The sequence below is a fragment of the Rhinolophus hipposideros genome (genome assembly GCF_964194185.1).
Source record: "Rhinolophus hipposideros genome assembly, chromosome: X".
Classification (NCBI taxonomy): Eukaryota; Metazoa; Chordata; class Mammalia; order Chiroptera; family Rhinolophidae; genus Rhinolophus; species Rhinolophus hipposideros.
The window spans coordinates 12,923,607-12,940,422 of NC_138046.1; the positions used below are offsets into that span (position 1 = coordinate 12,923,607).

At 44.5% G+C, this 16,816-nt stretch overlaps 1 protein-coding gene across 6 annotated transcripts; it reads right to left on the minus strand.

The window, feature by feature from the left end:
* Nucleotides 1-459: 459 nt before the first annotated feature.
* On the minus strand, nt 460-12,388 carry SLITRK2 (SLIT and NTRK like family member 2). 6 transcript variants are annotated; one of them, XM_081043839.1, is made up of 3 exons: nt 12,214-12,388; nt 8,417-8,470; nt 460-8,283 (listed from the first exon to the last, which is right to left on the minus strand). In XM_081043839.1, the coding sequence occupies exon 3, from the start codon at nt 7,896-7,898 to the stop codon at nt 5,361-5,363; it is 2,538 nt and encodes an 845-aa protein (XP_080899965.1). In that variant the 5' UTR covers nt 7,899-8,283; nt 8,417-8,470; nt 12,214-12,388; the 3' UTR covers nt 460-5,360. The 6 variants fall into 6 exon arrangements, with proteins under 6 accessions (XP_080899965.1, XP_080899967.1, XP_080899968.1 ...); XM_081043841.1 differs by lacking the exon at nt 12,214-12,388 and adding an exon at nt 11,877-12,203 and having other exon boundaries at nt 460-7,941; XM_081043842.1 differs by lacking the exon at nt 8,417-8,470 and having other exon boundaries at nt 460-7,941.
* Nucleotides 12,389-16,816: the final 4,428 nt, after the last annotated feature.

Consider the following 16,816-nt stretch of genomic DNA (forward strand, 5'->3'; position numbering starts at 1 on the left):
GGGAATCTAGGGAATAGTATCTCCATTAATGAATTCATAATTGCTATTCCTTGGATTTGCATGTAAATCTGTCTCCTATTTTATAAAATATAAATTTATTAGATCAGTTGTGGTATTAGAACATTATGGTGAAAACTAGTTGGGTGGGGTGTGGGTGGGGAGAGTGGGAAATCAGTAGACTTTTTAATTCCTAAAGAAACGTCTCTGTTTGAATTGTTTTTGTTGATTTTTACAAGTCTGATACTAATGGACATTCAAAGAAAAGTGTTAATCTGTTTTTAAAGAGCTCATTGACCCTTCATATGTAAATTATGATCATATAAAGAAGAGAAACCTTAATTTGTAAACCTTTGAAGAGCACATAGCAAGTCAAAGAGGATGGTTCCAGTAATACTTTGCAATTAATTCCTCTTAAGAGTCTGAAGAATTTTTCTAATTCAAGTGTTCATTTTTAGTGAATATTTATTTATTAACTGAAAGCTAACTACAGCATAAAATAACTGTGTAAACAGTTTATCCAATAAAACACAATATCATTTGATCACATTTCCAATATTTCATTTTGCCTATTAACAGCCCAAAAATATGACATTTATTTTTTGAAACAATGTCACTGTTTGGCACAGAAATCTATTTACACGAGAGCTTGTTTCATTTGCCATTTATTCCAGTAACTTGAGAACAATTATTTGCAACTAAATCTAACAGTATTTGTACAAGTACTTTCAAGCTAAAATACTGCTAAAAAATTCTAACACACATGCACTTCAATATGTTTACATAATAACATATTTATTATAAAACCTGTGACTCTGAGCACTTTATAGCCAGGAGTCACTCTACCCTCTAATGAAACATGGCCACATCTGAGAGGAGACGCTGCTGGGCAGAAGAGTCCTGCGTTCAATTAAGTTGAAATGGGTTGCCTACTTGGACTGTTCAGGAATGCTACTGCACCATCATGGAATCGCTTGATAGCTCAATTCACACAAAACTGCAGCAGATTTTCAAGTATAAGCCCTTAGCAACCAAGAAACTGGTAGCACAAGCAGCATTGGCAAAATACACTCTTATTATGCAGGTGGGCTCTGTTTTAAGCAAAGTCAATATTGAAAATCCAAATATACAAAACAGATAAATTAGAGAATGATTATTTGTATTATAAAATGCTTTTCTGCTTTATAAAAGGATTCACAAGATTCCTCTAAATGGCAGCTCCCCTAATGCATTTAAAATACAATTTGATTTACAAAACTACAATTTACGCATGACTTTTTGCACAACCATTGTGAGAAGCAAAGTACACCTATATACAGTACTTAATTTTCTCTCTCAGGATTGAAGTAAGTGCCTTCACACTGTATTGGTAAAAGACACTTAAGCCAAAATGTGATCTTTTAAGCCACTGAAATATAAAGTAAATATTGCCTCTAAAACATGGATAGTCCAGAACAGTAAAGTACATTTGTGATTTTGTATTTACATTTTTGGGACTCATCTTTAAATTGTAGATCTTTAGACAGCACACATATATAGCTACCTTCAGGCCATATTGTTGGGCCTTGTTCTACAGAAGTTTGTTTTATTTTATTTTAGTGGGTTTTTTTCCTTTTTACCTGTGTAACTCTAAAGAGATGTCAATAATGGTTACACTATAGCTAGTCTATTGAAGACATGACAGTTTTCATGCTTCATTGCACAGCATCACCTTTAAAAAAACGCAACTTCCTACATTTCTTCCATGTTCCCACTATTTACTCTGGGCAATTGTCATTCCTATCCTTTATTAGTACTGAGCTCTCCACCGCTGTGGGTGAGGGGGTGGGCCTGAGATCCTGTCTACTGTACCTTTGTGCCCCCTCAGCGTACAACATAGAGCCTGGCATCTAGGAGGCAAGCACTCAATAACTATTTCTTCACTGATTGAAGAAATGACTGCATTGGGAGAACTGCCTGGAAGGCTTTCTTCACTCTAGCCTCCAATCCTGTGTGTTTCCAAAATGCGTCCAATCAAAATGAATTCCCAGTCTGAAAAATCCCAGAACCTCTCTCTTGTTCCTTATACACTTTTTGTAAAATCCATAAAATATTGAGCCCTTGATGACATGGAGATACGTAGAAAAACAAAATCACCTTAGAGGTCAGAGGACAAAGCAGAGTAAATTGAAGGGTAATCTCCTTCCTCATCAAACTGCTGGAGTGAACTCACAAGGCACACAAGTTGACCAATGTCCAGAACCAAATTAGACTCTTGGCAATTGTGTCCAGACTGAGAAATGGTACTTTTGAGTGTTTTGATACAGACTTTGCCACAGGTATATTCAGAAGCAGTGAAAGCAACTAATTAAGAGCTAGCATCCAAGGGAATTGCCATTTGCTCTTTGTAGGGCCAGACATAGATCTGTTCCAGGCAGGGCCAGGGGAGATCACATTCTGTTGGCTGCAACCATTTCCCTGTGCGGATGCTCATACCCATTATAAGGTGCATGTGAAATAAAAGTGAAATAGCAAAATCCAGCTGTAGGAGATAAAAATAAAAATCCTGAAATAAAATATGTTTGAAAGCACTTGAGTGGATAAAGCAAAACAATACGTAGTCAGTGGGGATGTTAAGTTAATAAACATAAAGTGTTTGTGATTGCATTAGAAAATAAAGCTTCAAAATATATGGTATATTATGCCTTTAAACGAAATAATCTGGAGCAAATTCAAACGATTTCATTTTCAAACCTAATACAAATAAAGTAGAGATCTAAAAAGCATGAGAATCTAGAATTAAACCATAATTATTAAGTAGGAGAGTTTATGAATCTGAATTCTTCCAGGAGGCCTCTTTAGAATCATGTAACTAAATGAATATGAAAGTATCTGTATTTAAAATGAATGAATTAGTTTCTCTATGGATAATGGCATTTTACAGGAATGACTTTACTTTCAGGAGAATAAGAACAAATGCTGAAGTAGTATCGCTACATCAATAGTCCTGGTCATATAGTTTAAACCTGAAAACTATCTTAATAGAATATGTATGTTATTTTCCCTTCATAATCGCTTCCCCAAATACCTACCTCAGTATTCTGTATTTGTCATTGCACCAAATGAGAGCAGCCACAAGAGGATTTTTGAAACTCATATATAAATACTTCATTCAAAGAGGAGTGGTTTCCAGGAGCTATCTCCAAGTTCAGCTAGCATAATACTCTAACTCCTTTTCTGTGAAATCTCTTTACATTAACTTTCTTGTAGATCATTTCAGGCCATCGTTTTCAATTTTGATCTAATGGATTTAAATAGGAGTTATGATCTCTAATCAAAGAATGAACACGTTAGCTTGTCACTGTAGATATTCAGAGATTCTAGGCTGTCGGAGGCATTTCTTTACATTTATATAGACACAATTACCTTCTATTGTTAAAAAAAAATTGTTTTGCACCAGTCATTCATCCAAATAATTTGGATTTAAGTAATTTTTAATTGAAAGCCTATCACATGAATTGTTTATAGTGACAGACAATATACTATTCGTCATTTTAAAGCTTTAAAAGTAAGTTATGAGGATCCACTTCAATCTCCACATGATAATAAAGGGTTATTATGTTCAGTAACCTATTTATGAAAAGGAAACAGTGTGCTCCTTTCAGACGCCATCAATTGCTTTAATAAGGATTTGAAAAGCTGGACTACTTTATATGCAGATCACCATCCCAGTTGCATAAGGATTTACAATAGACAAAACAAAACTATTTTTTGTTGTAAAGAAGGGCTGTTTGTTTAAATCACACAATAATGCTTGCATCTAAAAATTACTTACAGGCTAATAAGGCTTCATAAACGTTATATAGACTTGGTTAGTTAAAATCATTTTAATGCTCAAAACAAAAGGCTCGCTCAAACCGACAAGGGAAAAAAAATCAAGTAACACATGCCTAAAGAAGGCAGAAGAAAAAAAGATGCTTACTTTCTTGGTTTAGGTACTTCTTAATCAATTTGGAGATGCAAATAGTATATGATTCGAGAGCACCCTGTTAACACTCCGATAAACTCAAGAGGAAAACCTGCTTTCTCTGAACATGGTGAAAATTGAGAAGGATTCCGAGTCTAAACGTTAATCCTAAAAGAAAGTAACGTATGCGTTCGTCTCTGCTGCCTTGAATTTGCAGAGAATTTACTTGGGAAGTTTTAATCTCACCTTTGAAGTCTTCCTTCAAGGTATTTAATGGCTCATATGTCTTTATTAAATGAGGTGTGTGGCGGCCTCTACTGGTGTGTGTTTATAGAAAATGTTTCAATAGGCAGAAAAAATATTAATTTCAATTAAAAAGTTAGAAATACAGACTCTGTCATTTAAATATATAAAAATATCTAATTTAATGCAGAAAAAATATATTACAAGTTGTGTAATGTACTCTTAATTAGAAAAATAATCTAAAACACTGACCATGTTAGTGTAAAATAATGATTTACGGAAGGGCATTAATTGTTCAATTCACTCTGATATTGGGTTAAATATATTTTATTAATGAATTACTAATCCCAACTGAGGCGGTTTATTACCTCTAGTCCACTGTTAAATCCCCTTAGTTGACTTAAATAAAATCACTGAGAACAAATCCAGAGGAAAGGAAATATTTTACAGTTAAATTTATGAAGCCCTAGACCTAGAATCATTTGATGACAGGCTGGTTTCAACAACTCAAGCAAATTGTACGTTGACTTAATATAGCTCACATTTAGATCTATTTTACGGTGTTTTTAATTTCAAAAATACAACACATTAAAATATGTTCAATTTATCGAAGCTAAAAGCAACATTTAAGTAATGTACGTAAAGTGCAAAGGCACTTTAACACAAAGCAGTGATGCCTACTGGCTACACCCGATAATTGAAGATGGAAATACCACATATCATTATTTACAAAAGAATTTATAGTTCTCGAAAGATCTTTGGAGATCTTCTACAAAATACACTAAATAGCCATTTTCACTTGAAAAGTCTGCTGACTCTGTCTTCATTCACTATAATCTCCTCTTCCCATTCCCCACTGGAAAAAATAAAAGAAGAAAAGAAACAAAACCATAAACAAAATATATGAAAAAATGCATCGTAGAAACATTCATGGTCAATGATGATTCCTAAGAAGAGAAGGAGGAAAGGGGGGGAAGGGGAGCAAGAGAGAAATAATTTAAAGGAAAGCTCGAAAAAGCAGTATCATGGCTTCACCCCATCCCCCAAACATTTTCAAAGTCCCCCATTGACGCAAGGGGAGGGGAGAACACAAACAAACATAAAAACAAATGCGGTGCTTCCAACAGTTTGGAGCAGCATACTTTGATGCCATAGGGTTGTAAATGATTTCCCTTCACAGCTGACTGATTGCAGTTTGTTTTTCCAGAACTTCGAGGTAGTCTGGTTCTGATTGCGGCTTAGCTTGCAGTAAAGGGTGATCGGGTTTTGACTGCCCCACAAAGCATTTCCTGGGAGTTCCATATAAAACGGTCTTATTGATTCTGTCTTGGTTTTGGCGTCGAGATTCACATGAAGGGGCGAACTGCCTTTTAGGTAGGGTACAAAAGTTATAATGGACTAGTCCTGCACTAGGAAGTTCGTTGACTCGCTCAGCAATATTCTGATACAGCAGCTCAGGCTCTCTTGGTGTGGCCGGCTTTTCTAGCAACTCAGTGGCACTTATAGTGTAAGCAAGAGTGGCTGGCTCTTCTTTCTTCTCCTCCAGGTTGCCATAGCTGAATTCTTGCAGGTTTCGGTAATAGGCTACTGGGTCTCCTTCCTTCTGCATGTAGATGGGGTTTTGGCACATCTGCCCCACAGGTGGGGGGATGTAGTTATAGACGTGGCCGTCCGTTTTATCCTGAGTCTCGCTATTGTAAGACCCATACTGTAACTGGAAGGAACTTACATCTAAGTTGTTGGCACTCCTGGGAACACTTGGCACCCCCTTTCGGCGTTTCAGGACAAAGACGAATAGACCAGCCCCAAAACAGACAGATAAAATAAAGACAACAAGCAATCCTAAAATTAGGACGGAAAGTGGAACTTCAGTGTGGAGTTCAGGATAGGAACTGGGAGACACACTAAGCGATCGAGGTGTGTCTGTGTTATGATTCATTGACAAAATGGTTCCGTCTGACAAGTTGGGACTCTCTGGACAGATAGCCTCCCTCCCCAGAAACTTCAGTATCTCCCCTGCGTGCTTAGCTGGAGACTCGCAGGTCACCTCGTTGATAATGACAGGGGAATTGGCATGTTCTGTCCAGTCCTTTAGCCCCATGATGTCACAGGTGCAGTCCCACGGGTTCTCTTGCAGGTCTATCTGGATAAAAGCTGGAAGCTGATCCAGAACGCCTTTCACAGGCAGGTGAGAAAAATGGTTGTTTCTCAGATTCAGCCTGGTGAGGGCCGTGCCCCCAAATATGTTATCAGGTAAGGACCTCAGCAGGTTGTTATTCAGAAACAGTAGCTGGAGGTTAATCAAAGCATCAAAAGTCAGCGGCTTAATTTCCTTAATAACATTATACTCTAAATAGAGATACTGCAAGCTGTGCAGTCCACCAAACATAGACGGATACAGCACTTCAAGGTAATTGCCATTCAGATAAAGTCTGCGTAAACTGGTCAGATTTGTGAAAGCACCTCCCTGAATGACTGCAATCCTGTTGTTTCCTAAATGCAACAAATCCAAAGAACTGTAATCTAAGAGGTCGTTCTTATAGACAGTTTGAAGATAGTTCCCCGTCAGGTAGAGTTTCTTTGGATTGGTAGGTTTGGGCTGCAGGTCGGAGATATTAGTGAACTTCCTTTCTTGGCAGTTTACGTTTAGACCATTGTCTGAGCTCTGAGAGGTGCACACACAGCTACTGGGGCAGGTGAGGGGCACGGGGGACTTGGTCTGGTAGACCATGATGGGGCCGAAGCTCTGCCTGTCCTTTGACACGGTGACCCGGGGCGTCGGCCGGTTTCTCATTTTGGGTGGCCTGCTGGCTTTGGGAGCCCTGGTTGGGTTGAGAGCAGGGTTCATTGTAGGTGACAGCCTTTGGACGTGTGTGTCAGCATGGCTGCCCCTCTGACTGGAGTCGCCAGTACTTTTTCTGGGACAGAGGTCTTGCCTGGTCAGTTGGGTCACATCTTTCCCATGCAATCTAAAGGGAGTTTCACAGACGATCTCCCCCACAAAGACAGTTATGGTGTCCAGCCAAGCCTTGAGAGGAAGTAAATCACAAGTGCAGTTCCATGGGTTTTCCTCCAGCTGAATCTCCATGATCCCTCCGATATGTTCAAGGACACCTGCAAAAGGCATTACTTTCAGCCGGTTTCCTCTGAGGTCTAAGTGGGTCAGCAGGACGAACCGGAACACATTGCTGGGCAGTGACAGCAGAAGGTTGTCATTGAGAATGAGCACTTTGAGCTTATTCAGTTTGCTGAATGCCCCTGCCTCGATGGCACTGATGTAATTATAGTCAGCCTGGAGGTACTCGAGGCTCTCCAGGCCCAGGAAGGTGTCCTCCCTCAGCACCTCGAGCTTGTTGTTGTTGAGGTGCAGTCTCTTGAGGGTTTTCAGGCCGCTGAATGCCCCGGTTCGGATCTCCTGCAGCCCGTTGTTACCCAGGTGGAGAGTCACCGCGTTGGAGTAATTGACGAACTCGTTTGGGTACAGTCTCGTCAGGAGGTTTCCATTGAGGAAAAGCTGGTAGATTCGATACTGAGGGGGCTGGAGCAGGCTGACAGTTGTAAATCCTTTGTTTTCGCAGTTAATATTCAGTACGTTTTCCTTCTCTTCGCACAGGCAGCGGATCTTGCAAATGTCTTTGGCAGTTTTGCGACTCTCCGTCTGTAAGAACCCGGCCACGGTTAACACACTGAGGAACCAAACGCCGCTCAGCATCTTTAGGCACCGTCGGTGTCAGCTCTGGTACCTACAGGCAAACCTTGGGGGGGGGGAGCAGGAGAGAGCAGGGTGCGGGGAGAAAGAAACAAGGAAGCCCGATTAAAATGGCAAAGCAAGGGGGCCGAGTGGGAGGGAGGGAGAATGCGGGGAGTGGGCCACAAGGCAGAATGAAATCACTGCGTTTTTCAAAGCGGTTCTTCTCTTCCCTCCCCCGCCCCCAGCTCACCCACACAAGCGTCCCCCAACACTCATGCCTGCACCTGATTTCCCGGCGGGTCGCAGCCAGCCACGGAGTCATTAGTAACCGAGTTGTCCTACTAAATTCAGCCCACCTCCTCCTTCCCTGGGGTATCTTGGAGAGATCGCGGGCGGCTCCCCCGTCCTGCGCTCGCAGCAGAAATTGCTTTACTTTTTTTTTTTTTAACTGCGCAAAAGGGGTGGGAAAATCAGGGGACTGGCGGCGGGGGAGGGGGAGGATGGAAGAGCAAAGATAGAGCGGCATGGGGGTTACTCACACATTAGGAGAAGTCGGGACCCCTCTCCTCTGCAGTCCGCCAGTACTTTACCATCTTCAGAAAAAGAGGGAGAGCAAGGTAAAAGAAGACGCCGCTTCGGGGGGATGCCCTGCTTTCTGTTGGTTGATTTAATTTGGCCCGGGGTGGGGGGGGGGTGCGCAGAAATTAGAAATCCGGCAGGCGGCAGGAGAGGAACCGGAGGGTTGGAGCGGCGGGAAGCTGAGCCGATCCGGACTTAGGGTGCGATTGCGTGGGGAGGTTGGGGAGCCGGGCGGCCCGGTCTGCGGGCAGCAGCGACGGCTGAGCCTGGGTGCGCGCTTCCAATCCGGTGGCAGCGGCAGCAGTGCGCTTAGCAGTTTGAATTTGAGAGGCTTTGCAGGCTCCCCGGGACAGGGCTAGGGTGACGTCACAGGGGTGGGGGTAGGCAGTGGATCCAGGGCGTGCGCTGGGCGAGGGAGGGGCAGATGCTTCCCTTCCCAGCTAGTGGCTTTGCAAAGCTCAAATCCCGGCTGCAGCAGTTGATTCTGAATTACTCCACCTCCAACCCGCGGGCGGCGAGCGGCTGGCGAGGCGCCTTGAGAGGGGTTCTCCAGGAGGGCCCCGGCTAAGGGGCTGGCACCCTGCTGGTGGTTTTTTCCACCTGCCCCTTCCTCCTTGGCCATTCCAAGGCGGGGGATCTCATTCCAGATTCTCAAGCAGAAGTCCGTTAGGATCTCCTCTCTCTCTCTCTCTCTCTCTCTCTCTCTCTCTCTCTCTCTCTCTCTCTCTCTCTCTCTCTCTCTCTGTAGATATGCCTCTTTGCTACAGGATTGGGGCTGCCTGCCAATCTCCTAGCTCAGATGCTTTGAGGGGGGGGACAATGTGCGCACCAGTGTGTCTATGTAGGAGGGTGAGGAGTTCTCCCAGGGGATGTATGTTTTACATACAGAGCTTTGTTTCAGTACTCAGAGAATTACTTTCTGGTGGTGACTGGCCCGATATTTGCCTGGATTCTGAAAGTCAGCTCAACCTTAGGTTATGGACCGAAATAAACAACAACCAAACCCTTCTCCCCCAGAGGTTTATACTTAGCCAGATAATGAGATTTAAACGTGAGCTTTTTGCCTAAAGGAAGGAGAAGAGGAGTGGGTGTCAGAAAGGCACTGCCAGGCTGAGCCTCAGCTGGGAGTGGGAGCCCAAGGAAGGGTGCCTAAGCCCTCCAGGCTGCAGGCAGGGGCCAGGAAGCTAGGAGAACAGAGAGCAACAAGGCAGGAAGACTGGCTCCTGAGAAAGAGAGGAGACATGAACCAAGTCCGGACTGAAACTATAGGGACCCTCCCAGCTATGACATTCAATCAGATTCAGTTAACCTTTCCAAAGCCCTGTTAATGGCCAGGGGTTGGATTTTTGCTTTCCTCATATCATTACTCCTTCCTTCGTTACCTTAAGTTCCCAGAACTCAGGAGTCTCCCAGTGTGCAGTCCATTTGCAAGATGTGAACGTCTGCTATTGCCCGGAAGTTCCAGGGGCTACCTCTCAGGGAGATGAGGCAGGAAAAGGAGGGAATGAAAGAGTGGGAAAGGAATGGAGCAAGTCATGTGCCTGTCCCGCGAAATACTTCAGCTTGCTTTCCCCACCTCTTCAGGCCCAGCCTGCTGCAGATAGAGGCAACACAGGGGCCCACTGCTGTGGCAAATGTGGAATAGAGAGGATCACATAGGCAAAATGAGCCTTTTGAGAAAACAAAGCCCTCTGTTTCTTCCCTCCTTCTTCCCTCATAAACTCAAGTTCTGGGATTCTTTGTCAGTATAAGCTCTTCCTCCCCAAGAAGGGCTCAGGACACTTTATATATAAACTTACACACTAGAACAACCTGTGGCTATGGCAGTCGCCCCCAGAATTTTCCACAGGCTTTCTCTTTCCCCCTTCCTTTTCCTTCTGGGAAGAGCCTTGCACCAGACATCATGAGCCCCTTCCCCATTCTGTAATGTTTGCTTGGTCTTGGGCAAGATCCTTTCCTTCTGAGGCCTGACATTGTCCTTCTCTATGCCAAAGGGTGACACTGAGATGAGCTGTCCTCAGAGGGGGAGGGGGCCTCCCTCTATTGCAATTGCATCATTAGATGCAAGCAGAGTGATGCAGCGCAAGACCATGATTAAGCTTCCTTTCATAGCAAAGAAGCATTTATTTCTACATATTTCCAAATATTACATATACATAGTTCCTAGAGAGATATGGTGTACTCATTCAGTCATCCATTTAACAAACATTTATTAATTAGGCTAATATTTCATGGAAGTAGAAGCCAACAGGAGAGCTGGACAAGACCTTTGAAATCAGATTCAGTATACGGACAGGACATTCCTCAACCAGGGAAAGTGCTGACTTGCTTAAGGTCAAGAAGGTATAAAATTAGAAACAGAACCCAGGAATTCTGAGTCCCAGTCCAGCAGGTTTCCAAAAAGCTCACTACTGCTTTGGGTAAATGATGGAAGAACTATCTAGCTAAACTTAAATAGGGGTGGTGATGTTTTACCTAAATGTGTTCTTTAAAAAAATGTATCTGAAAGTGAAATATCAAATATTAGTTTTAGTTCTCAAATATGGTAATTTCCTTCAAAGCATTGATGATGCTGTCAATATTTCTTGAGGACAGACACTTTTCTTAGGAATTTCAGAGAGAGAGAGAGAGAGAGAGAGAGAGAGAGAGAGAGAGAGAGAGAGAGAGAGAGAGAGAGAAGAAATTGGGAAAGCTGGGGGCTCTTGAAATTCTTGACAACCTTAGTGAAGGAAATGCGGGAAGCCAGCTAGGGGTAAAAGCACGGGGGACCCTGAGGTGTCGTGGCAGATCTTCCCGTGGAACCTCCCACCAATCCTTAGTCTCCAGTCCGTCCCTGAGCTTCCCCAGCGGCGTTCCCAAACATAGTTGTAGAGAGCAAATCAGCCTCAACCCCGATAAAGCACTTTAAGCAAGTTTCATTTGGCCCCGCGTCTAGGGAAGAACGGCCACAACACCCGGCGAGGGAGAGCGGGCTTGAAGGCAGTGGGAAGGTGAGCTGGGAGCCCGAGGGAGGCAGAGGCGGACGCTAAAATAAGGCAAACGCGCCCTCTCCTCGCCGGGGCGAGGGAGGCAGAAACCGGGACTCGGTGGCGTCAGTGTCCCTCGCATCTAACCGAGTAGAGTCTGGCTCCAGTCACCAGCGCTGGCCAGGGCGCGATGGGTGAGTTGGGTGGGCGCGCAGCCTACCTCCGCTCGGCCACCCGCCAACCCACCAGGGGGTTAACAGGAGTCCCCAAGGCAGCAGTGGTCTGTGTGTGGGGGGGGCACAGGGGGGTATTCAACTGCCTGCCGGCGGCCGCCTTCTCTCCCCACCTTACTCCCCAACCCCAGGCAAATGCCTTTCCCCAAGGACGCTTCCAGGCGACCAGGGGGCTCGGCGAGTCCCGCGTCGCCGGGCCCCGACCGCTAGCGCAACCCTACCTGCTCTCCCCCTTGCTGCAAGACGCCTGGTGCCGGGCTCGGGGGCCCACAGCCGAGACGGCCACACGCGCTGTCCTCGCCCCGGGGGTGGCAGTGACCGCGGGGGTTGTGCCACGCCCGGAGCCCGACCACGCCCGCGCGGAAGGTCCCGGAGCCACACAGCCCTGGCGGGGTGGGAGGCGAGGGTGGCCCCAGCGCGCAGTCCTGGGCAGCAGGCTCCCGGCCCTTCCACGCTGTTCCCTCCGCGAGGGGAGATGGCCGAGAAGGGGCCAGGGGGCCGAGCGGAGCCCGCTGGCCCGCCTCGCCGCCGCGGCATTCCCGAGTGCTTAGAACTTACCCAGTGAGCGTGCCGCCCGCAGCTTCCCCTGGAGGCACCCGCAGCATCGGCGACCCGGGCAGGCGCGGGAGCCGACACAGCCTGGGACCCGCGCGGCCCGCGAGCGAGGGCACGGCGGCGAGCACGGGCGGCGCCCCCGGGCAGGCAGATCCCCACTGGAGCTGCTCGCCGCCGGGCAGCGCTTCCAGCAGGAAGGAGGGAGGGAGCTGTGGAGGAGGAGGAAAGCAAAGCAGGAGGGAGCAGGAGGAGGAGGGAGGGAGGGAGGGATGACGGCCCCTCTCCCGCACTTATCAATCACCCTGCAGATCAAATGTCCCCGCTGTGTACCCGGGAGGGGGATGTACCAGCCCACAGAGGAGCCGCTGCTCCATTTCTTTGACAAACGCCGCGGAGCGCTGTTCACGCCTCTCGGCCCCTCGCGCCTGGAACTCTGCCCAGCCCTTGCAGCTTCTACCGTGGGCTGCAGCTCGGACTCGGTCAAGGGAAATAAGGATGGCATTCGCTCGGTACCAAAGCCGAGGGGAGACTAAGACCACTGGGTGGAAGTTACGGACAAGTCCAAGAGCAGCCAGCCCTTGGAGCTGGACACCCTCCGGGACGGCTGCCTCCCTTAACTAGTAAGCGCCCAATCATTGGAGTTTGCAGGCAGATATTTAGGACCCTCCTAGGAGGATGGTAAACAAGGAATTTCCGTAGATTTGGGGCTGAGCTAGATTTGTGCAAGCCTGTTAACAAAAGCAAGCCCTTAGCGTTCCAGATCAACTAGAGAGTACTTTTGGCCACCCTCCCTTCCGTCTTCTCCTTCCTTTTTCCCCTGGATAGTCCAGGTGGTTGTGATTCAATTAAAGGAAGGCTCTGTGAAAGAGTAACTGTAGTTCAAGAGGGGGTGCGGTTTTCGCCCCAGCACTGTAGTTCTCCTCCAGACCTGCGTTCCCTACGCCCTTCCTTCACCCTCCCAGCGTGTTCCGGATGAAGTTGCAGTTTATTCATCTAAGCCAGGAGTAGGGAGTTTATTTGATGGCACCAAAACATTTCCCCCTCCATCCTGGAGGAGAGTGGCCTTCAAATCATCACCCTCCCCTGTCCTTCTCACATCTCTTTCAGTCTGCAAAACCCCCAATTCTTTAGAATATCCACAAGCTTGATGGTGGAGAATAAAAGGAGACGGGAGGAGAGGGGTGCAAAATTAGCTTTCGTGCTAATGACTTTGGGTCGGGATTTGTCTGCTTTCAAGGTTATTTCCTGTACATTTAAACCAGGTTCTCCCAGCACTGACTTCCATCTCATTCTTGTCCTTACCCTGGGTTTTTGTGTGTGTGTGTGTGTGTGTGTGTGTGTGTGTGTGTGTGTGTGCTTCTTCCTTCTCTTCTTGGCTTTCTTTTTCATGATAGTTTTCTGAGGAGACCATGCTGGGCCTTTTCAGAGGAACATTATTGGTAATCTTATATTGTGAACATATGCAGAGTTTAGTAATACTCCAAAGAATGATCTCTTATAATCATATGTCTGAGACGTTAAGGATCATTACTGTTCCTTTTACTTCATCCCTGAGAAAGCCTTTTTGAGATTTCCCTGCCAGTGAGATAAGCCATTTCAGAATAACACAGTTCTCACATATGGATGCGCGCAGGCTATTTACAGTTACATATTCAGAAACATTGCCTTGCTTTACTATCTCCTTATTTGTGTAAATCCCACCGCGCTGTTTGATGCACCCTCCAGCTGCAGCCTGGCCACATCATATTATTACTAACTTAGGGCAGTTAATGCTGTCTCCTCTGTCTTTACCTCATTTCTGACTGTGTCATCTTTTCCTGTAGTTATTTAATGGGTGCTATAAACAACCACAAAACAGAGAGCTAAGAGTCCATTCACAGGCAGAAATAATGAGACAGTCATGCTGAAAAAAAGAGACAGTTTACTGAGAAGGGTGGTGTGTCCCCAGCCAAACGGAACACACAAAGAAGCAATAACTTGTGTACAGATTAGATGAGGAACATGACATCAATGATAAAAAAACGGTATTTTATTTTGATCCAGTAGAAACATGTAAAATAAGACATGCCTCAATTTTAATTAGCCTTGTAAGCAAGTCTCACGTGTTTACCACCCGTCAGAAAAGCACACTGAGAGTAAGATAAAATGAAAAAACACAGACTTTTCTTTCTGTCGGTGTCACCTTTTCAAGTATGTGAACAGCTATTTCGAAGGGTGTCCCGAATGCACACGCACAAAAAAATCTACGAGCAATGCAAAACTTGATAGAAGGGTTGTTGCAGATAATTGTAGAAGAGAACTGGAAGCATATGAGAGTTTTAAATGTAGCAATTTATTTGAGAACTGCTTTATACTGACTTTTCTAAAAGTTTCTGTGTTGGTGAAAATGTCCTGATAAAAACATATATCAAAGACTTGCACATTAAAAAAAAAAAAGACTTGCACATTAATGTACTTTTGTTAATTAACAAAAATGGCATAATTGATTCTTTGGTGTAGCAGCAGTGTAAATGCACCTCTCTACTTCTGTGCTGTTCTCTATTGATTAGTTCCTATTACTAAAGGGCTTAGAGATTCCTGATTGCAATGCTGATGGGGATATAGAGAAATAAAATTACATTTTGTTTGTGCTTTTATAATTTCATTCTCCGAGTAGGAGGAAATCAGAAATTTCACCTAGGATGAGTAAAAAAGGACATGTGCACACATGTCTAAGATGGTGGAAATGCTCTCCAATTTACTAGGTAGTACATAGTTTGCCTGAGAATGTGGTTTCTCCACCTTTCCGCACCTATCCAGAGCCGGAAAGCTTTAACAAACAAACAAGCAAACAAAATAAAAATCATACAAAGTAGAAACCGCATGCAGAGTCAGAAATTCTAAGACAGATGTGAGGTGTTTTCAGAGATTACTGTCCATTTTGAACCAAAGGTTTCAAAGAGTTCAGACAGAGACCAACAAGTTCCTAAATAAAGAATTGCAACACAGAGGACACGCCGTTAAGACCAGTAATTATAGGTTAAGGGATATTGTACACTTTGGTTCTGTGATGCTATTGAAAGTGTGGATAGTTTTCAATTCAATTATTTTGATTATTTTGGCAGGCATATTAGCTTGGTTGGATTGTGCTGGGCCATGACCCAGAGTAGTTTGTCTTTTAATCAAACACGTATCCAAACCCTGGGAGACCAATGACCTCGGTTCAGATCCCACCTCTGCTTCTTACTCATCGGGGCTCCCGAGCAGGCACTGCGCCCCTATCATGTGTGAAACTAGGTACTGGCATCTGCCACGTGGAGTCTGTAAGGACAGGATTCAGACCAAAGCCTTTGAAACTTGTGAAGTGGTAAACATGTGAGGGGAAACCTGGAAATGAGGAATTCCTGATCTCACTTCTTCAAAGAAGTAAATTATACACAACAATGGTTTTAGGGAGAAAGCAGTGTTTTAATTTCAATTGGATGATCAAATCAGGATTAGAAAGTTATTTATGATTCTGGTTGGAGCTGTATGAGTTCAAATATTCAAATGAAAACTTCAAAACATCCTATCCTTTCCCTAGATTTTCTAAATAATAGTTGGATATAATATGTACGTATCTATCAGGGTTTCTCAACCTTGGCACTATTGACACTTTAGACCAGATAATTATTTGTTTTGAGGGATTGTTATGTGTAGTGTGGGAGGTTTAGCAGCATTCTTGGTCTCTACCACTCTTGAGTAGCACCAGCATGCCATATGTATATATCTATATCTGTGTCTGTAGCTAAGCTATAATCATACCTCTATATCTATATATCATCTATATATCTGTTTATATTATATGTGTATATATGCTTTCTGTGTGGACAAATATAGTATGTGTATGTGTGTATAAATACCTTATGTTTATTTAGCACTTAAACAAATTGAAGGAACATACGCATAATGTCCACTGCGACTTGGTGACGGAGCGAGAGCAGGACCCCAGGCTCCATGATGCCCTGCTGGATGATCTACTTTACCCCACAGGCTGCCACCTCTTATGCCCCAAGTACCATGAATGGAGGCAAGCAATATACACTGGAACTGCTCTTCATGAAGAAATATATTTTCCGTCATGACCCAAGGTGCCATCATGGGTTGAAACAAGAGTCTTTGAAACAATATTACCCCTGTCAAAGCCATGCATCCTGAAATGTTCTTTTGTGGTTGATTTTAAAAGTGGCTGGCTGTGGCCTACTAAATTGATTTCATGAGTGACTAATAGGTTGTATCATGAGTAACTAACAGGTTTGAAAAACACTGACATGCTGGCTTGAGTAGCGCAGAAAGGAAAAAATGGGACAGAACGGAGAAAGGGGGCAGTAAAGAAAAAGAATAGAAATAAAGAAACAAGAAATGCATGTGATGCAAAGAAAAACTTACGGCTCTCCACCAATTCTCAAGCGTAGTGTTGCGATGGCATCTGCTCCCTAAGGGTTTTAGGTCTCCCTCCTTGTCGACTGAGTTCTGTGATTCATTGTAAGAACCATATTTAAGCTTACTGCACTTGAGAGTGAATATACACGGCAAAAACCGTAGATTTTACAGACAAGGCTCAGGACGGCATTAGTAGGTATTTCAT

Coding starts and splice junctions, on each gene's coding strand:
- SLITRK2 (XM_081043842.1), bottom strand. CDS start 7,898: ATGCTGAGCGGCGTTTGGTTCCTCAGTGTGTTAACCGTGGCCGGGTTC.